Raw genomic sequence first — 19,269 nt, forward strand, 5'->3', positions numbered from 1 at the left:
AAAGAAGGGGAAGCGGGGGACACACCTGCCCTCCTGCCCAGAAGCATGGAGCACCAGCGTCGACAGGGAAAAAGCAAACACTAGGGATGGCACCATGAAACAACCACAACGGGACTCCTGGACCTGAGTCAGAGCATGGAGGATTCAGATGCTGTCTGCCTGTCCTAGTGACACCAACAGGGTGACAGTCTATAGAACTCTTTCCTCTCCCCTCTGTCCCAGCAGGCCTGTGTACCTGAGAAAGCAGAGGGTCAGAGAAGCAAATCCCACAGCATTAGGGGGCGGGCCCAGAGTCTGATCAGGGCACTATGGGCAGGAGGGGGCTGGGCACTGAGGTAGACAAGGAAGCCCTCTAAAACCACCTGCTATAACTCCTGGAAAAGCCTGATGACCAGAGCCAATCAGTGATGACGTCAACACTGCAGTGGGGAAAGTGATCAGAAGATAACCCTGGGGTAGAGAGAAGCTTTGGGATGACAGCTGCCCAGGTGGAGAGTACTGAGAGGCTGGAGGAGGCTGGGAGAGCACTGGGAGAGGCTGGGGAGAGCACTGGGAGAGGCTGGAGAATGGGGGAGGCTGGGGGAGCACTTGGAGAGGCTGGGAGAGCACTGGGAAAGGCTGGAGAATGGAGGAGGCTGGGGAGAGGCTGGGGGAGCACTGGGAGAGGCTGGGAGAGGCTGGTGAGAGCAATGGGAAAGGCTGGAGAATGGGGGAGGCTGGGGGAGCACTGGGAGAGGCTGGTGAGAACACTGGGAAAGGCTGGAGAATGGGGGAGGCTGGGGAGAGGCTGGGGGAGCACTGGGAGAGGCTGGAGGATGGGGGAGGATGGGGAGAGGCTGGGGGAGCACTGGGAGAGTCTGGGGAGAGCGCTGGGAGAGGCTGGGGGAGGCTGGGGAGCACTGGAGAGGCTAGGGGAGCACTGAGAAAGGCTGAAGGAGGCTGGGGAGAGACTGGGGAAAGCACTGGAAGAGGCTGGGAAGAGCACTGGGGAAGGCTGGGGGAGCACTGGAAGAGGCTGGGAAGAGCACTGGGAGAGGCTGGGGAGAGCACTGGGAGAGGCTGGGGGAGCACTGGGGGAGGCTGGGGGAGCACTGGGGGAGGCTGGCCTACTATGTTCTAGTTCATTCAGGGAGACACTCATGGAAACACCCTCAGGGGCCCTGAGGTTTTCGTGGAGCACATCAGTTCTCTGGCTCATGCTGGGAGCTACTGATCACAGCTCCCCATCCACCTTGGCAAGGAGTCCTAGTCCAGCAGTGTTCGAGACAGAAGCCAGCTGATCTAAAGCTCCCAGGAGTTCATCACGTGGGAAGGAAGGAAGCAACCTCCTGCCAGTATCCTCCGACAGGATTGAATCTGGACCTTGCTAAGGCCCTGAACGCAAGAGGGAGAGCAGCAGTGGGAGAGGGTGCCACCAGCCCTTAGCCTACCACAGCAGAATCTTAGGATGGGACCTGGCCCTGGTATCCACCTGAACAGGCTGGGTTCCACATGACAGACTCAAGTATCCTGAGTGCCCACTGCACACAGGAGGGGAAACTGAGGCACTGAATGACCACACAGATTCCCTAAGGTCCCACAGTAATGAAGGAAACACAGGGCAGACTTCAAATCTGGGCCTGACAGGCTACGTAGCAGTTATTCATTGCATGCTTACTTGCCAGGGACACAGCAGGACACGAAGCTCTGCCCAGGGAGCTTACTCCATACCTGATGTCAGTCACACAGGACAGCACAGGGTGGAACCCAGTGCTCGAGGGAGACAGTTCTGTTGTTTCCCTACTTATGGGGAAAGGACAGTACCTAGGCCAAGATGGTGGGTACAATGGCCCTGAGGCACCCAAGCACAGAGGCGGTAGCCATCAGCTTGGAGAGAGGAAACTGAGCTGACCTATTGCAGCAGCAAGGACATAGGGGCTTCAGGACAAGCCCCAGCGCAGGGCTCTGACTTGCTTTACCCTGGTGGAAATGGCCCCCCAATGCCTTGGACACTAGAATAAATGTCCTTACACAGCATCCCTGAGCCAGGCTGGCTTAGACTTGGGCTCACTATGCCCAACATTCTTCCAGTTCCCCAACACATCTGCAGGCCAGCTCTCCTGACTTCTGGTCTCACAGATGAGGAACTGGGGCACAGAGGGAAGGAGGCAGGTCTTGCCTGGGACTAGACTGTAGAATGGAGTAAGGTGTGAAGCCGTACGCACTCTGTCAAGTCCCAGGCCCTCTCCCGTCCTCCCTCACCCCATCCTGTAAGTGAGTCCCCGGGCCATCAGGCAGTCTCTCAGTTACAATTCTAGCAGTGTTTGAGATTCATGGGCCTGCCCAGGACCCTAAGGATCTAGGCTTCCTGTCTTAGTCACTGTTCTATTGCTGTAAAGAGATACCATGACCATGGCAATTCTTACAAAAGAAAGCATTTAATTGGGGCTTGCTTACAGTTTCAGAGATTTATTTAGTCCATTGTCAACAAGGCAGAAAGCATGGAAGCATGCAAGTAGACATGGTTCTGGAACAGTAGCTGAGAGTTCTATATCCTGATCTGAAGGCAGAGGGGGGGGGAGGAGAAGAAGAAGAAGAAGAAGAAGAAGAAGAAGAAGAAGAAGAAGAAGAAGAAGAAGAAGAAGGGGAGGGGAGGGGAGGGGAGGAGAGGAGAGGAGAGGAGAGGAGAGGAGAGGAGAGGAGAGGAGAGGAGAGGAGAGGAGAGGAGAAAAGAGACTGGTTCTAGCATGGACTTTTGAAATCTCAAAGCCCACCCCCAGTGACACCCTTCCTTCAACAAGGCCATAATCCCTTCAAGCAGTTTCACTCCCTGGTGACTAAGTACACAAGCCCTTGGGAGTTTCTTACACAAACCACCACATTTCCTAACCCAGCCCAGTCAGTCCCTGAAGTGGCTTCTAGGACCCTGCTTCTCCTCATCACCCTTTCCAGGACAGACACATGGCTGTGGCCAGCACAGACCACATACCTTGGCATAGGCAAGCAGCAGGGTAGAGGGCCAGAGAGGTGACCAGAGTGGGGCAGGAACACAGCTTTGGTGTCTAGGAAGAGCAGGTGAGTGGCAGGGCCCTGTGGAGCTCCTGCACAGAGTTCCTGAGCAGCTGGAAGACCCAGAGATCCACTGTTCTGAGGATAACACTCTCAGGACCAGAGGTGACAGTTCTACCTCAAACTCCCCTACCTGCCGTAGGAAGGCAACAGGAAGTGGCTATGTGTTTCTCATATTAAGAAAAACTACAGAATACACACTGATTGGTTGGGCACCACACAGCCATTTGGCAAATGCCTTTACTAAGCAGCCCTTACATCCTGAGATACTTCTCACCCCCCTTTTACAGACCGAGGCCCAGTGTGGGGGCAGCCCCTGCAGCCAACTTCAGAGTCAACCCAGGGGCAGGGTCTCAGTTGCCAGTTAATGCCAGATCTTGATATCTCCTCCCCAGGAGCAGGTGCCAAGGACAGAAGGCAGCACGGGGTGGTAGGTGGTGCCAAGGCAGGCCTGAGCATGCCCTTGTAGCGTACACGCCCGGCTGGCAGTGCGGAAGCTGAACATCAGAATCCGGCCATCGGCGCTGCCTGTTACCAGCAGGTCACCACATGGGGAGCACTCGCAGCCCACAGCGTAGCCTTCCACCTGTGGAGAAAGACAGAGAAGGTAACCTGTGAGGTGGCAGCTATCACCCCACACTACAAAGGGTGAGCTGAGGCCAAGAAGCTGCCAGCATAGCGTTCAGGGTTGGCTTTACACCTAGTGATCTTGAGGCCAAAGGCTGAGCTCCTGCTATAAGCCTATAGGTTGGTGAGGTGACCTGTATCCCAGGCTCACTAGCCCCAGCAGTCATGTCAAGCCTGTGACCTATGGGCTGCAGGTCTCCAGTACATGAATGCCCAACACAAACTGCAAACTTACTTAAAACAGTATGTGCATTTTGTTATTGTAGCTCAACTGCACAGCATCCAAGTGTGAACTTCATAGATGACATCTAACAATGACCTGGTAATGGAACCCAGATGCAGCAGCTTCTGCAGAGCTGGGGTTTGACACCAAGTACTAAGTGAATCCCCAGCCTCTTCCAGGCCAGCAAAGTGGGCCTCAGGCAGAAAAGGGGTACACAGAGAAATGGCTCCCAAGTCTGTCCTACCCTTTTCCTGTCCCCACCCCATCATAGGTGAACTGACATGCTCTCCTGCCTGTGGCTGGGCATGTGGCCTGGGCCCTGAGTGGACCCTCATTCACACAGCCAAAGTCAGCCACTTCAGCAGCAGAAAGCCCAGAGGGTCTACATGCCCTGGAGTCCTGGGGATACCTGGCTGGAAGTTCTGGGGCCAATGGTCAGCATTTGACTTAGGTAACAAAGATGGGAGTACCTTGTGCCCTTCATAGCGCCGCCGTCTGCTCATCCGGTAGGGCCACACAGAGGAGAAGAGAGCCAGGTAGTTGCCATTGGTTTGTGCCAGGAAGACCGGCTCCCTTGGATGCAAGGCGAGGCTGGGGCAGGTGTACCTCTCCTGAGAAAGCAGGACCATGGAGGAATGAAGGCTACCATGGTGGGGTTTCTGCCTCCCACAGATCACCACCCAGCCTGCACTCTGCTCTTGGAGTTTTGTCCCCTTCTCCTGGGCCTTGGCTTGGGAGTCTTTATGGGTTGCTGTTGCCGTATCAAGTTATATACACTCTGAGCTTGAAAACAATGCAACTGCCCTATCCTGCTGCTCTGCAGTCTAAAGTGGAGCTCAGTGGGCTAACCCAGTGTTAACATGCTGCCCCTTCTGAAGGGTGCTGAAGAAGGTCTCACTTTGTAGCCCTGGTTGGCCTGGAACTTAATGTCTAGACCAGGCCAGTCCCAAACTCAAGAAGATTGGCCTGCCTCTGCCTCCTGAGTGCTGAGATTAAAGGTGTGCGCTACCATACCCAGCTCTATGACTGTCCTTAAGCCACCATCTTGAAAGTATCCCAACAGAGCAAGCAGCTCTCTGGGAGCAGCTGGGTCTTGATGCCCACTGGAACAGCAGGTGATAGGCTGGCGTCCTGTGAGGTACTTCAGCAAAGCACTCACTCAGCCCCGAGCATGTGGAGGCGGAGGAGAGGCAGAGGGTGACCAGCAGCACACTCGCCTGCCTGGCATCTCATCTCTGCCAGGCTCAAGGAGGTAGTCTCAAAGTCAGGTTCGCTCAGAACCCACTGCGCGGAAGGACAAGACAGGGAGGAGAAGAAGGTCTACATGAACTCATGGTCACACCTAAGACCAGGGGCAGGGCACTCAAGAGATCAGGAACAGTTTACTGTCACCAAAAGACGGTAATGTGAGCACAGGTGGTGACAGTAGTGACCACCACAACGGTGATGGAGATGGTGGCGGCAGTGGTGGTAATGATTGGTGATGGTGGTGGTGGTAGAGATGGTGGTGGTGATCAGTGATGGTGATGGTGAAGGAGATGGTGGTTGTGATGATCAGTGATGGAGATGGTGGTGGTAATGATCAGTAATGGAGATTATGGTGGAGATGGTGATGGTGGCAACTAGTGATGGTGATGGTGGTGGAAATCAGTGAGAGTGATGGTGGTGGAGATGGTGGTGGTGGCAACCAGTGATGGTGATGGTGGTGGAGATGGTGGTGGAGACAGTGGTGGTGGCAACCAGTGATGGTGATGGTGGTGGTGGTGGCAATCAGGGATGGTGGTGGTGGTGGTGGAGACGGTGGTGGTGGCAATCAGGGATGGTGGTGGTAGTAGTGAGGGTTGTGGAGGTAATGATAATAGTGACGGTAATGGTGGTGGTGGTGGCAGAGAAGGTGATGCTGATCATGACAATGTGAGGATGGCAGTGACCACAGACATGATAATGATGGTGATGGTGATCACAGTAATGGTAATATTGGTGATAAAGGTGGTGGTGGCAGTGGTGACCACAGCAATGGTAATGTTGGCAGTAATGATGGTGTTGGGTTGGTTACAACTATTATGGAGGACTCTCTGTGTCCGACACTGTTAGATCTTTATAAGCATTTTCTTCCTGTAGTTCTTGGTACTCTATGAGGTGAGTATTAGGGTGGCTGAATCAGAAAGGGCAATCTACAGGGGCTATCACTGTGTGCAGACCTGGGCCTGACCTATGCCTACCTTTACCCTAAATATTTCAAATAGCTGATCTCCTCCTCCCCTAGACAGAGAGGGGTCCAGGACCCCAGCCCAGGGCTACAGGAATATCCCCCCACTGTTGACACCAAGAACAATTCTACACAGGGCTTCTCACGTGGAAAATTTGGTTCGATATTTTGGCAGCAGTCCGGAAATCCCAGGCAATAATGGTTCGGTCAGCTGAGTCTCGAGTGGATGCGTCAGTGCTACTCAGGAACTCAGACCCTTCTTGGAGGAAGAGGATGTCCAGGGTCTGCTGGATGGTTGCCTTATAGCCTTTCACCACCTACGAGAATGAGCACTAGTCACCATGGTGGGCCTGGAAGAGTCAAACAGAGTTACCAAGTACCAGGCAAGGGCAGAATCAATAAAAATACACTAGGCCATGCACACATGTGGTTTCATAGGGTTTTCCAACTTCACCAGGACAATGACTATTGTTCTTTAGAGCGACTGGCCTCCCAGATGCAAGTTGACCGCTGGTTATGCCCACCCCGCCTCTATCAGTACACGGGTGGGTCCTGGGATGGCAGGGTCCCTCAGCAGCAGCTGTACACAATGAAGTCACATTAGGTACAGGGCTCCCACCTTGCCCTAGGTGCAGAAGGGAAGAGTGACATCCAGTGATAATGGTGTTATATTTCTGAAAGGGCCTGAAGGTGTCATACAGCTCACAGACAGCTACAAAGCCTGGACTATCTACTGTCCCTGGATGAGTAAGAATGACACACGGAGCAAGCATTCTTAGAGACAGAAAATTACATCAGCATCTCAAATCTCAGAATGCATTTTACTTTTTGTTTGTTTGTTTGTTTCCTGGAACTCACTCTGTAGACCAGGCTGGCCTCAAACTCAGAGATCTGCCTGTCTCTGCCTCCTGAGTGCTGGGATTAAAGGTGCATGCCACCACTGCTGGGCAGAATTTATTTTACTTTTATAGACATGCTTTATGTTCTGGGACCCAGTACAAAGACTCAAACAAAGCACCTGTACTGAATGGGCTCTCAGGTGGCACGGTGCCAAGTACAACACTGAGAAGACCACCCACTGCTATCTGGACAGGAAGCACAGACAGGACCCCAGCTGCCCCTAGGTCTGGCCATGGGAGTTATTAGCTCCCTGGGCACTGCCGTGTGGCTACAGCAGAATCACAGTTCTCAGACCATCTGCTCCACTGGCTACCAAATGAGCAGTAGTCACACAAGCAGGTGAGGCCAAGCTTCTCCCATCCTGGCCGCTCCCCTGGGGCCCATGACTGGGTAGCCTGTTGGCCAGTTCCTGCTTCTGTAAGTTCCTAGGGACAGACATGAGCAACAAACGATTTGGCCTCTTTACAAGCAGCGTTTTACTAAGAGAGAGGCCAACCCTGTAGACCCATGAAGGCTAAGAGGTGCTTGCAGCAGCTCCTCAGACAGCAGGAGTTGCCTGCTGTCTTGCATGCCATCCCACATGCCCAGGATTCAAAAACACAGCTTCATAGGGTAGCAGGGAAGAACTCCAGGCAGTCGGGATCCACACTGCTGAGATACACCACAGACAGGCCAGAAGCTGGGATAGCACCTGGGACCCAGGAGAGTACAGAACATATCACAGCCCCCAGCACCTGCTCAGACAAGTTTACACAACATCCAGTGTTCAAGGGCAGAGCTGGCCACTGCAGCTGTTGCGGTTTGCTGGTGGGCAGAGGGGTCTAGAGCAGAGGGCTCCCCTTGAATCTGGGAGTCTCTTCCCTGGCTCTGCTCATCCCCTAAGCCAGAGCTTCTCAACATTCCTACTGCTGCGACCCTTTAATATAGTTCCTCATGTTGTGGTGGTCTCCAATCATAAAATTATTTTTTGTTGCTACTTCATAACTGTAATGTTGCAACTGTTATGAATTGTAATGTAAAATATCTGTGCTTTCCCATGGTCTCAGGTGACCCCTATGAAAGGGTTGTTTAACCCCCAAAAGGGTTGAAATGCACAGGATGAAAACCGCTGCCCTAAGTAGTTCAATCCCACACCCTAAAGCCCTTCTCATGTGTCACTTGGTCGCTCCATGGGTATGTCAGATCACATACATCTGCTCCCCCTTCTGCCTCTCTCCATCAACAGCAGGCCAGGCTGCACGGCAGTCAAGAGACAACAGGATGGAGATTAAATGCACAGTGAGAAAACAGGTCTAGCCCAACGCTGATCTCGGACATATCTCTGGAAGAGGCCCACATATTTATTCCTGGCAAATGCATGTCAGAGCCCTCCAGTGCACAGAGAACAGCAGTGAGGAGGCACCATGTGTGCCTTGGGATAGATGTGGCCTTAACATCATGCACTCTGCAGTCTCCTTGGGTTTCCTGAGTCAGGAACATCCCAGAAGTGCCTTCTCTCAGGAAGACATACCCAGAGGCCACCAGCCACCCATGACTGAACTATCCGCGCCTGTACCTCCCAGGGAAACTTTACCAGAACAAAAGGCCTACCTACGCCTTCTCAGAATGGCCAGACATAGCCCAGTTCACTAGCACATCATAAGAGCCAATGGATGGGAAACACGCCGTGGTATGGACGAACCCTGCCAATGAAGCACAGCTGTGGGCAGGAGGCTGGCCTTCGGCATGCTCATCACCAAACGTGACAGACTCTCCTTCCCGCTGTGACGTGTCATCATTTGTGCAACTGGCTGGGGAGTTTTACGGCAACCTTGATTATTGCCCTGGCTGCTGGCACACCCTAGCCCAGGCATGGAGCCAAGGAGGAGACTCCCCCCCCAGCAACCACAGGCCCACTGAAAAAGCCTGGCCTTGGGGAAAGTAGAGGACAGCTCATGCCATATCTGCACCCGCTGTGGCCACTCAGCCTGGGCTCCACTTTGTCAATGCTGACAAAGGCACAGTCTGCCTCTTTGGGGCCCTGGCTCTCTCAGACTGCGTGAGCTACTACAGCAAGGGTCTGGCCCTGGCCCTGGCCTCTTCTCCCAGACTGTTTTATTTCCCGGATAACAGGCATATGGGCTTCTTCAAGTGCAAGAATGTGATAGTCTATACATGCCAGCTCTGGAGCATGTGTGCACTTGACTCTAAGATTTAAGGTAACATGGGTAAAAGGAGACAGTCACATGACCAAAGTGTCTGCAGACTTTAAAGAAGCAACTAAAATTTTACACTGAGAAAAGAAAGGGAACTATATAAATATGAGAAGACAACATGGCTAGATTCTATCTATAAACCAGCCCTAGGGGAACTTCCCAGCTACAGCTCTGGAGCTGGAGAGGTGAGAGGGAAGCCAGCAATACTGACCAAGTGGAAGAGTAACTCACACACCTCACTCACAGGCAGAAAGCGGCAGATAAATAATAGATGGCTGAAGGAGAGCCGAGCGGAGAGGCATTCTCACTGTGTGAGGTGCAAAGGTCACCATTGCAGCATCAGAAGCGGCTGCAACAAGACAAGAGAACCTGAGTTCCACAGGAGACGGTGAGAGGATGCATCTTATCAACAGGGAAATGGCTTTGACCTTGCTCCTAACAAGAACAATTTAAGCAAACTTAAATGTCATCCCTTGCTTATTAAATGAGCCAACTCCCAGAGTTTGACAGTACTTTTGCTGGGTGGTGTCAAGGTGCCGGACAGCTGTAAGCTGCTTGCAGAAATGTACAAACTCGGCAAGGAGGAGCCGAGCAACACTACAGATGGGCTGGTATTCCGCAGCCCACAGCCCAGCCCACCCACCACCATCCACCATCTAAGAGCTGGCCGTAGAACTGCACCGGCAAAGTGCCAAGATGTCAGCACTATGTCAGGACCGTGAAGAACCAGAAATAGCCCGGCACACACCGCAAGAAGCACAGAGAGGACCTGGGCACTGCCGCGCCCATCACAATAGCAGGGAGCCTGCCTTGCTAAAGCCATCTCCAGGGCTCCATGTTCAGAGCAGAGGTGGAGAGAATGTGCAGAGAGTGACAGGCAGGTATGTGCGCTAGAGTTAGAGTCATTAGGAACAGATCTGCAGTGTCAGCACTCCAGAGGTCCAGACGAGAGGATCTTACAAAGTCGTCCTTAGTATGCGTTACCTGTAGAAAAAGGGGGGGGGCAGCATGCGGGAGACGGGGTTACCAGTAGAATTTGATGATTTCTCTAGGGGCTGGAGAAATAGCTCAGTGAGAGCTGAAATAGCAGTAAGAACACATACTGCTCTTCCTGAGGACCTGGGTGCCATTCTCAGCACCCACATCAGCTCACAACCTTCTGTAACTCCAGCTCCAGGGGATCCAACACCCTCGCCTGGCCTCCCTGGGCACCTGCACACATGTAGTATACATACATAGATACATGTATACATACATACACACAACTTTAAAAAAATAACCTTTTTTAAAAAGATCTTATTTTGCAGATTTTATCCATAAATAAGGATCACTGATTTTTTTTTTGTTCGGGGGGGGATAATAAATAGTTTAGGTTTTATGAACCATGTATAGTCGCTGTTGCAGAGTGTGTGTGTGTGTGTGTGTGTGTGTGTGTGTGTAGATACACATATTAGAGTTGATTACAGGCATAAAACCCACTTTTAGCCCAGGGGGCATATAAAAACTGGTCACAGGCCAGATGGGGCCTGTATGATCTGGTTGCCAACCTTTTCTCTAGATTCATGGACATATTTTATTAAATTAAATTATACTACAAAATTAACTTAAAAAGCAATTTTTAAAATGTGAAGGCATAATTAAGCAAATCACATTAACCAAGTATTGATTTGGTAGGTTAGCCACACAAACAGGATTGCTTTTAAAAGGGTTTAAAGCACGACCATTTAATGCAGCTCCTTAGCTGAATACACATTATTAATGGAAAATCAGCAACCTGATGGGAGGTCCTAAATGGATGTACATTGTGAACCAAAAAGAAAACAACAACAACAAAAAAAAAAACTACAAGAAGGTGAGAGCAATTCCCAGCAACCACTGCTAATACCTAAAAGAAAAGTGTTGAGGTGACTCGAAGTAAAAAATTTCCCATAAAAAAGTTTAAAATAAACACGGAAAGAAAAAGCCTGCAATCTTACAGTTGCACTGGAAGTCAGCAGAGATTACATATTTTGTCTTACCAACAAAAATACTGCTGGGTGTGGAGGCAGAAGGATCTCTGAGTTCAAGACCAGCCTGACGTGCAGAGCTAAGCCCAGGACAGCTACAGCTACACGAGAAACCCTGTCCAAAAAACCAACCAAAACAAACAAACAATACTGCCCCATCTGTTCACAGATAGGGCAGAGAAGTGAACACTACCAGAGAGCAGACTGTGGCCCCTAAGCGCAGCAAGGCTGGCCAGAGCAGCCTGGGTGACAGGCCAGGACTTTAAGAACGGCTATTATTCTGTAGCACACCTTTGGTGGAGAAGGTCCAAGGTGAATATGTCAGACAGCACTGACAGCAGAGCCGGCCCTGCAGAGGAAATCTACACAGAGCACGGTGGGGGAAACATCTCCGTGTATGCCATGAAAAGACATCACTGGATCTTAAAGGAATAAAACAGTGTTAACACAAGATGGAGCAAGCCAAGCCCACAAGGGTCCCTTCTCCTTACCTACCATCTGCACATCGCAATAAAAGCTCTGGATTAAACTCAAAAGGCACCTACCTGAAGAAAAGCAAGCAGCAGCGGGTGGGCCAGGAAGTCCAATGAACAGCTACAGAAAGATGAGTGTGGAAAGCAAAGACTAAGTTATAAACCATAGAGTGGGCACTACTGGCAAAAGTCTGATCAAATTACTATTCCAAAGTAAAAACGAATTGAGCCTTAACTATCTTGTCAATGGACTTCCTGAAGGGGAAGGGGAAGGGAGGAGAGTACTATAGGTGAGCCATGGGAACACTCGCGCAGGTACAGCCCCTGGCACCAGAGAAAATGCTCATATAATCCAAAGAAGACAGGAGAGGCGGAATAGAGATAAACAAGACAAATGGAAAACAGTAAATGGTAGAGCCAATTAAACCACATCAATAAGCACTTTGCATGTAAACTATTTAAATCATCCACTAAAAACCATCGAACTGGATTTAATTGTTTTTGAAGACCCAGCAAAGCAAGATGTAGCACCACCCACCTGCAGGCCAACCTGCTTAGGAGGCCGAGGAAGGAGGGTTGTTTGGATCTAGGAGTCTAAGGCCAGGCCCTGTTTCAAAAATAAATAAATAAAAATTAAAAAAGACTCAGTGGGATCATCACCAGAAAGGCACTTTACATAAAATGAAACAGATAGACTGTAAGCGAATGGTTGAAAACCACACCATATTACAGCTAATCAAATGAAAGCCAGAGTGGCTGCGTTAATATGGGGAAAAGCTACTGTGAATAAAAAGGACATTAGCAGAGATGGCAGCATCAGCTTATCCAGCAAATACACACCTACAGACCAATTTAGTGCACAGAGCAAAGACAGCCAGGGAGGCCAGGCAGGGAGGAGGCCAGTTATACCTGGGGATCTTCCTGGCAGGTAAGACAAACCATGACCAGGTCATTCTTCATGTGTGGCAACGACAGAGACCCATGACATAAAATACAAGATGGGAACAGGCCAAATACGCTAAAGGCTCCTACAGGACACGACCATGCACACGCCACTGACCTGAGGGCGAAAAGCTTACAGTGCACAATGCCTCAGGTAGTTTCCTGCTAGCACTCAAATCTCAGTGTCGCCTAGGCGCATGTCTTAAGTTCTTACCTCCCTGCCAGTGGAGCCCACGGGACCTTGGAGTAGGTCACCAGGGGCGGGCCTTTGACGTTCAAGTTGGGCCCTGAAATTCAGAAGCTGAGCCAAAATCAACCTGCTCACCCTAGAACTGTTTCTCATCATGGGCTTTGTTCACAGAGACACAAAACTAATCACGGAGACACAAAACTAACAAGGACCACAAGTCAACAAGGCGAAGGGAGCAGCATGGACAACTCTCCTGGTTCCACTAGACAAACCTGAGAGAATGTGGCATATTAGTAAAACATACATGTTTCATTGGCAAATTTTAAAAAATAGCTATGTCTGCCAAAAAAAAAAAAAAAACAGTAACAATGTGTCATAGAGTGACCAAGCTGAAAGTCTCTAAATGGTGAGAGTCTTACAGAAAAGAAACAACATAACTGAGGAGGCCAGCCATTAAGAACTCTACAACCCAAGGCTGGTAACACAGTTCACTAGGTAATGGTGCCTGCTACCAAGCTAGATGAATTGAACTCAAGTGCTGGGACCTATGTAGTGGGAGGAGAAAACTGACTTCCAAAAGCTGTCCTTTGACCTCCACTGTGGTACACATTTGTACACACATAGCAAATAAAGATAAATGTAAAACACTTTAAATCCACAACACAGATTTAGGGGACCCTGAATTCCATGTTCCCAATGGGAAGCAGTTTCACAAAGTTTTTTTTGAAACAGAACGAAGCAGAGAATCCTAGCTAGAGGCATTGGGCTGCCTGATGACTCGCAGGCTTTCAATCGACAGAAACTAGAATTTTGTTACCTTAATACATTCCAAAAGGTTTCTGTTAGTCACAGGACATTAGGTCTGACACAGAAGTAGGCAGGGAATGGTTATGTGGGAGAATAAAGATCACCCAAGCTAAATTGTAATTAGTCTGTGGACCCACAACATCTCAACCTCTCCACCCACCATCACTGAAGGAAGCTCTGGTAAGCTTCACTTGGAGCTTCTTTTTTGGGGAGCCTTTGTTCACAGCAGAAAATAAGAATCCTGGCCCTTAGGCAACTGGTACAGAACTTCAAATAGAAGCAGTGAACTTGAAACCGAGAGAACGGAGAAGGTTCAGATCTGAATCTTAGTCACGAGCACCAGCCAGCTGGCTGGGGTTCAGTGGGATCACCGTGGGATGAGAATGTCATCTCTCACAGTTCTACACTTCGGAACGCTCAAGACCAAGGCTTCAGTGGGGCCAGTGTCTCGTAAGGTTCTGTGCCTTCCTGCTGTATCTCACCGGGCAGAGGGGACCTGATACCCCCTCCAGCCCTTCGATGAGGATGTCAATGCACTTGAGAGAACAGAGCTTCACGACCCCCAAAGCACTCGTCTCCTAACATGCAACCTCCCAGAGCACGCATGGCTTGTTTAAAAGTTTTAGGCTGCTTTTAAATTTATTAATATGACTTATATTACGTGTTGGCACATGTGCCCCCACCCGCATATGGAGGTCATAGGACAACTTTGTGGGATTAGCTTTCTCCTTCCACCTTCACGTAGGTCCCAGGGACCAAACTCAGATTGGCAGACTTGTTCGGCAAGCACCTTTCCCGCTGAGCCATCCCACTAACGCTGGACCAATCTCTGTACACATCACCCTTGTCTGAATGTGAGAAGTCCCCCACAGGCTGCGTGTGGACACTTGGTCCTCAGCTCATGGAGCTATTTGGGAAGGCTGTGGACCTTCACGAAGTGGAGCCCTGCTGGAGGAGTGAGTCACTGGGAGATGAGCCTTGGGAGACCAGAGCCTGCTCTACTTCCTGTCTGCTCTCTGCTTTCTGACCACAGATGCATCCCATGGGCCACCATGTGTTCCCTGCTATGAGGGATTACCCAACTTGAACTCCAGGGCAGACCAAAGCCTCCCTCCCCTTAAACAGTGTCTTCTCAAGTCACAGCAACAAGAAAAGCGAGCATTGCAATCACTTAAGGGTTCATGTTCTAGCACATGAATGTTGGAAAACTATAAAACATTCCAATCACAGCACAGCTGTTCCTATACAAAAGACAGAGAAACAAAAATGATTTAGAAGACCTGCACAATACTGCCAACCAAGCTGATATAATTGATACTTGATATCCACCCTGCCCAATCACAGCAGAATATACAGCATACAGGCAGAATGAAACAGACCGTGCCAGAACATCAGATAAGCCTCCATTTAAAAGGACTCAAATATACAATGTACATCCTGTACCCACCGTGGAGTTAAGTTAGAAATGAATAACAAAGGCATTTGGAAAACTCTCATGCGTTTGGAATCTAAATATGAACTTTTAAATAATCCACAGGTCAAGAATAAATCAAAAAGGAAATGAGAAAGTGTTTCAAACTGAATGAAAATAAAAACACAATGCATCAACATTGTTCAGCCGCGATGTGATGCCTACAGGGAAATTGACAGTGCTGATCGAGTAAAAGAATAAAAGTCTCAAGCAATGACCTCAACTCCCACTGAAAGGAACTAGAAACAGAAGAGAAAATGAAATTCCACAGTAGGCAGAAGAAAGGGGTAAACAGGATAGGAAAGAAATTCCTGTTTCTTCAAAAGGCAAAACAAATATTAAAAAAAAAAGTGAAACCAAAAGGTGCTGCTTTGAAAGACAATATTTGTAAATCTTTAACTGGAATGATGGGGTGGGAATGACTTACCAACACCAGGGATGTGTGCGATAGGCAGACACCACTGGGGATTATTCAAATATAAAATACAATCAAGACAAACATTATATCCAAATTGTAACTTTGATGAAATGGGTAGCTACCTTGAAAGAGAAAAGACACCAAGAGTAACTCAAAGAGAAATATAGAACTGGATCAAGCACAGGTTTATTAAATATATTTTACTTAAAGTTTCAAACCTTTGAGAAATTTTTGTGCAAAACTGCTTCACTGGTTAATTCTAGAAAATATTTATGGATGAAATAATAAATAAATTTTAACAAGTTCTTCAGAAAACTGATGAGAATCTCCAGAGCTCACCATGACATCAAACCCACACACAACTTCCTGGAACCTGAGATCTATACACGCATGATGGATACAGAAATACTGAGATCCACACCCTCACAATGGATACAGGAACCCTGAGATCCACACCCTCATGATGGATGCAGGAACCCTGAGATCCACACCCTCACGGTGGATGCAGGAACCCTGAGATCCACACCCTCATGGTGGATGCAGGAACCCTGAGATCCACACCCTCACGGTGGATGCAGGAACCCTGAGATCCACACCCTCACGGTGGATGCAGGAACCCTGAGATCCACACCCTCACGGTGGATGCAGGAACCCTGAGATACACACCCTCACGATGGATGCAGGAACCCTGAGATCCACACCCTCACGGTGGATGCAGGAACCCTAAGATCCACACCCTCACGATGGATGCAGAAACCCTGAGATACACACACTCACGATGGATGCAGGAACCCTGAGATCCACACCCTCACGGTGGATGCAGGAACCCTGAGATACACACACTCACGATGGATGCAGGAACCCTGAGATACACACACTCACGATGGATGCAGGAACCCTGAGATCCACACCCTTATGATGGATACAGGAATCCTGAGGTCCATACCCTCACGGTGGATGCACAAATCATATAAGAAAGACTTGATGATGTGAGGCTCATACCATGAACACAAACGTGTTCTAATGTTCAAAAATCAACTCACAAGGGCTGGAGAGATGGCTCAGAGGTTAAGAGCATTGCCTGCTCTTCCAAAGGTCCTGAGTTCAATTCCCAGCAACCACATGGTGACTCACAACCATCTGTAATGAGGTCTGGTGCCCTCTGCTGGCCTGCAGGCATACACACAGACAGAATATTGTATACATAATAAATAAATACTTTTAAAAAATCAACTCACAAAACTCACCTTGACAGAACAAAAACAATAAAACCTCATAGAAACTTGCATCAAAGCAAAAAAGCATCTGATAAAATCCAACAACTCCTAACTGAAAAATCTTAGAAAATCAGAAAAAAAAAGAAGTCCTAAAACTGAACTGCTCCTTGACCAGATGCCACAGTCAATATGACCTGTAAGTGGGAGAATACTCCTCTAGCACCAGGAGCCATGCAAGGCTGTCCACTCTTACCACATCCAGACAATGCTGCTATGCATGTCTGAGGTAGGACCCACAGCAAGAAATAATAAACAGGTAAAAATTGGTAATTAATAGATATGAATGGCATCTCAGATGGAAAAGAACAACTAAAGTTGACTTTTCTTACAAGTGACATGATTACCTATTTTTAAAAACCTGCTAGCGTACAAAGAACACACCAGAACTAAGGAGTGTAACAGAACTGCAGGATTCAAGGTGACTATTCAAATGCTTATTGTTTCTCTAACAATAAATAATCATAGATTGAAATTTTAAAAACTAGTTACAAAGCTAGTTCATTGGTCTGAATTACAACTTTGGCATCAAATGCATAAATACTCAGGGATAAGCCTGACCAGGAACTAGGAGAAGCACAGACGTTCCTGACAGGTCTCCAAGACTGTGCTGCTGAATCAGAAACCTCTCCCTCATTTGGAGCTCAGTTCTCTCCCACCTGCAGACACAATATCAAAGCTCACGTCGACTTGTCTCATCTTGTTAGAATTTGGCAAAGTGATTGTAAAATCAAAATGTAGATGCGATAAACTCAGAGCAGTTAAAACAACTGAGAAAGAACAAAGCGTGTGCCAGACAGATTCAAGATTCCTTATAAGGGTACAAAACCAATTCAAGACTTAGAGAGATGAGGAGCTCAGAGCAGGAAGACAGACCCACACAGGCTCAACTGCTAACACCACACAGGGTAGAAAGGCACAACATACAGGAATATTGAACACCCATAGTTGGACACACAAAACTCCATCCAATCTTGGCCATATGCAATATTAATTCTAAATAGATTCAACTGTAATATAAAGCCCAAACTATAGAACTTCTAGAAGTGAACACAGGACTGTAAAACTTTCTGAAAGTGATGGAAATATTAATTACTTTGATATGGTATGGTTTTGTAGAGATACATATTAAATATATACATATTCTATACATTTATAAGTAGCTAAGTATGGTGGTTGCACACCTCTAGTTCCAGCATTGGCAGAGGCAGGAGAACTGCTGTAAGTTCAAAGCCAGGCTAGACTACAGGGAGAGTTCCAGGCCAGCCAGGGCTAGAGGGCAAGGCCCTTTTTCATACACATAAAAATATGTATGTAGCCAGGCAATGGTGGTGCACGCCTTTAATCACAGCACTCGGGAGACAGAGGCAGGTGAATCTCTGTGAGTTTGAGGCGAGCCTGGTCTACAGAGTGAGTTCCAGGACAGCCAGGACTGTTACACAGAGAAACCCTGACTCAAAAAATCTAAAATAAAAGGCATATATGTATGTCTGTATATGTCAGAGTTCATGAAGCGTCCTTCATACTTCAAGCACATGTGGTTTATAATATGTCAACCAAGCCTCTACTACAGCATAAAGAGGGAGCTAAGGACATGAGAAGAGCCATAGCAACTAAAGACATTTATCATGACTGAGAGAACTCGCCAGCATCCAACTCGAGTATGAGAAATGCCAAAGGAAGGTCCTATGACAGAAGTGACACTTTCAGGAGCAGGAGCTGCTTCAGCACTGAAGGGTGAGGGCACATGTGAGGCCGCAGATGATTTTAAATGACATCCGAACTTCCTTGTGAGGCAAAGAACCCAAAGATAATCAAGGGAGAAGCAGAATACCCAAAGAGCCCTTTAGTACACCAATTCTACATTATTATTTATGACATTACATTGTTATCTATATTATGTGTTACATTATTATACATAATATTAGTATTATGTGTGGTATTATTATATATCATTATGTGTGCTATTATACTATTATATATTGTTATGTATGGTGTTATGTTATTGTATGTTGTTATATGTGGTATTATTATAACTACTGTATTTCATTATTTATGGAATTATATTATCATCAACATCATCATCATCACCTTCCTACTAGAAAACTCAGCTCCAGACGGCCTCGCTGGTGTACTCTGTCAAGGATGAAGGAAGAACTAGAGCCAATGCCACATGAATAGTTAGAAAATAGGAGAGGAGCCTCAGTTTACTTTTCTCACACAAAAACTAGACAAGAAATAAAACAGAGATTGTAGCTCTTGGCGGGGTTCCACATGACTCTTCTTGCCTCTGACAACTTTCCCTCCCGCCTGAAGGAGGCACCTCATATCTTTCCTTCCACACATGCAGCAGCTGGCATCACTGTGACTGGGTTCGGGGGTCGTTATTCAGTAAACAATGGTTAGGTGGGCACAACCAGAGGGTCGTCACAATGACTGTCTGAAAACTGAGGCAGCAGCAGGGTGACGGGCAGGCAGGCGGCAAA

General features: G+C 48.3%; 1 protein-coding gene across 2 annotated transcripts in view; it reads right to left on the reverse strand.

Moving 5' to 3' along the window:
* Positions 1-2,709: 2,709 nt before the first annotated feature.
* Wdr25 (WD repeat domain 25) overlaps positions 2,710-19,269 on the reverse strand; it is a 129,261-nt gene continuing 112,701 nt past the window's right edge. For both annotated transcript variants that reach the window (XM_041633205.1, XM_041633206.1), the window contains exons 5-7: positions 6,254-6,424; positions 4,369-4,509; positions 2,710-3,634 (exon numbers count right to left, since the gene is read on the reverse strand). In XM_041633205.1, coding sequence (XP_041489139.1) covers positions 3,413-3,634; positions 4,369-4,509; positions 6,254-6,424 — 534 coding nt within the window. In that variant the 3' untranslated portion in view covers positions 2,710-3,412. The remainder of the gene's footprint in view (positions 3,635-4,368; positions 4,510-6,253; positions 6,425-19,269) is intronic.

This window comes from Microtus oregoni, unplaced genomic scaffold (assembly GCF_018167655.1).
Source record: "Microtus oregoni isolate MIOR12 unplaced genomic scaffold, Mior012 000043F_ref0000047, whole genome shotgun sequence".
Lineage (NCBI taxonomy): Eukaryota > Metazoa > Chordata > Mammalia > Rodentia > Cricetidae > Microtus > Microtus oregoni.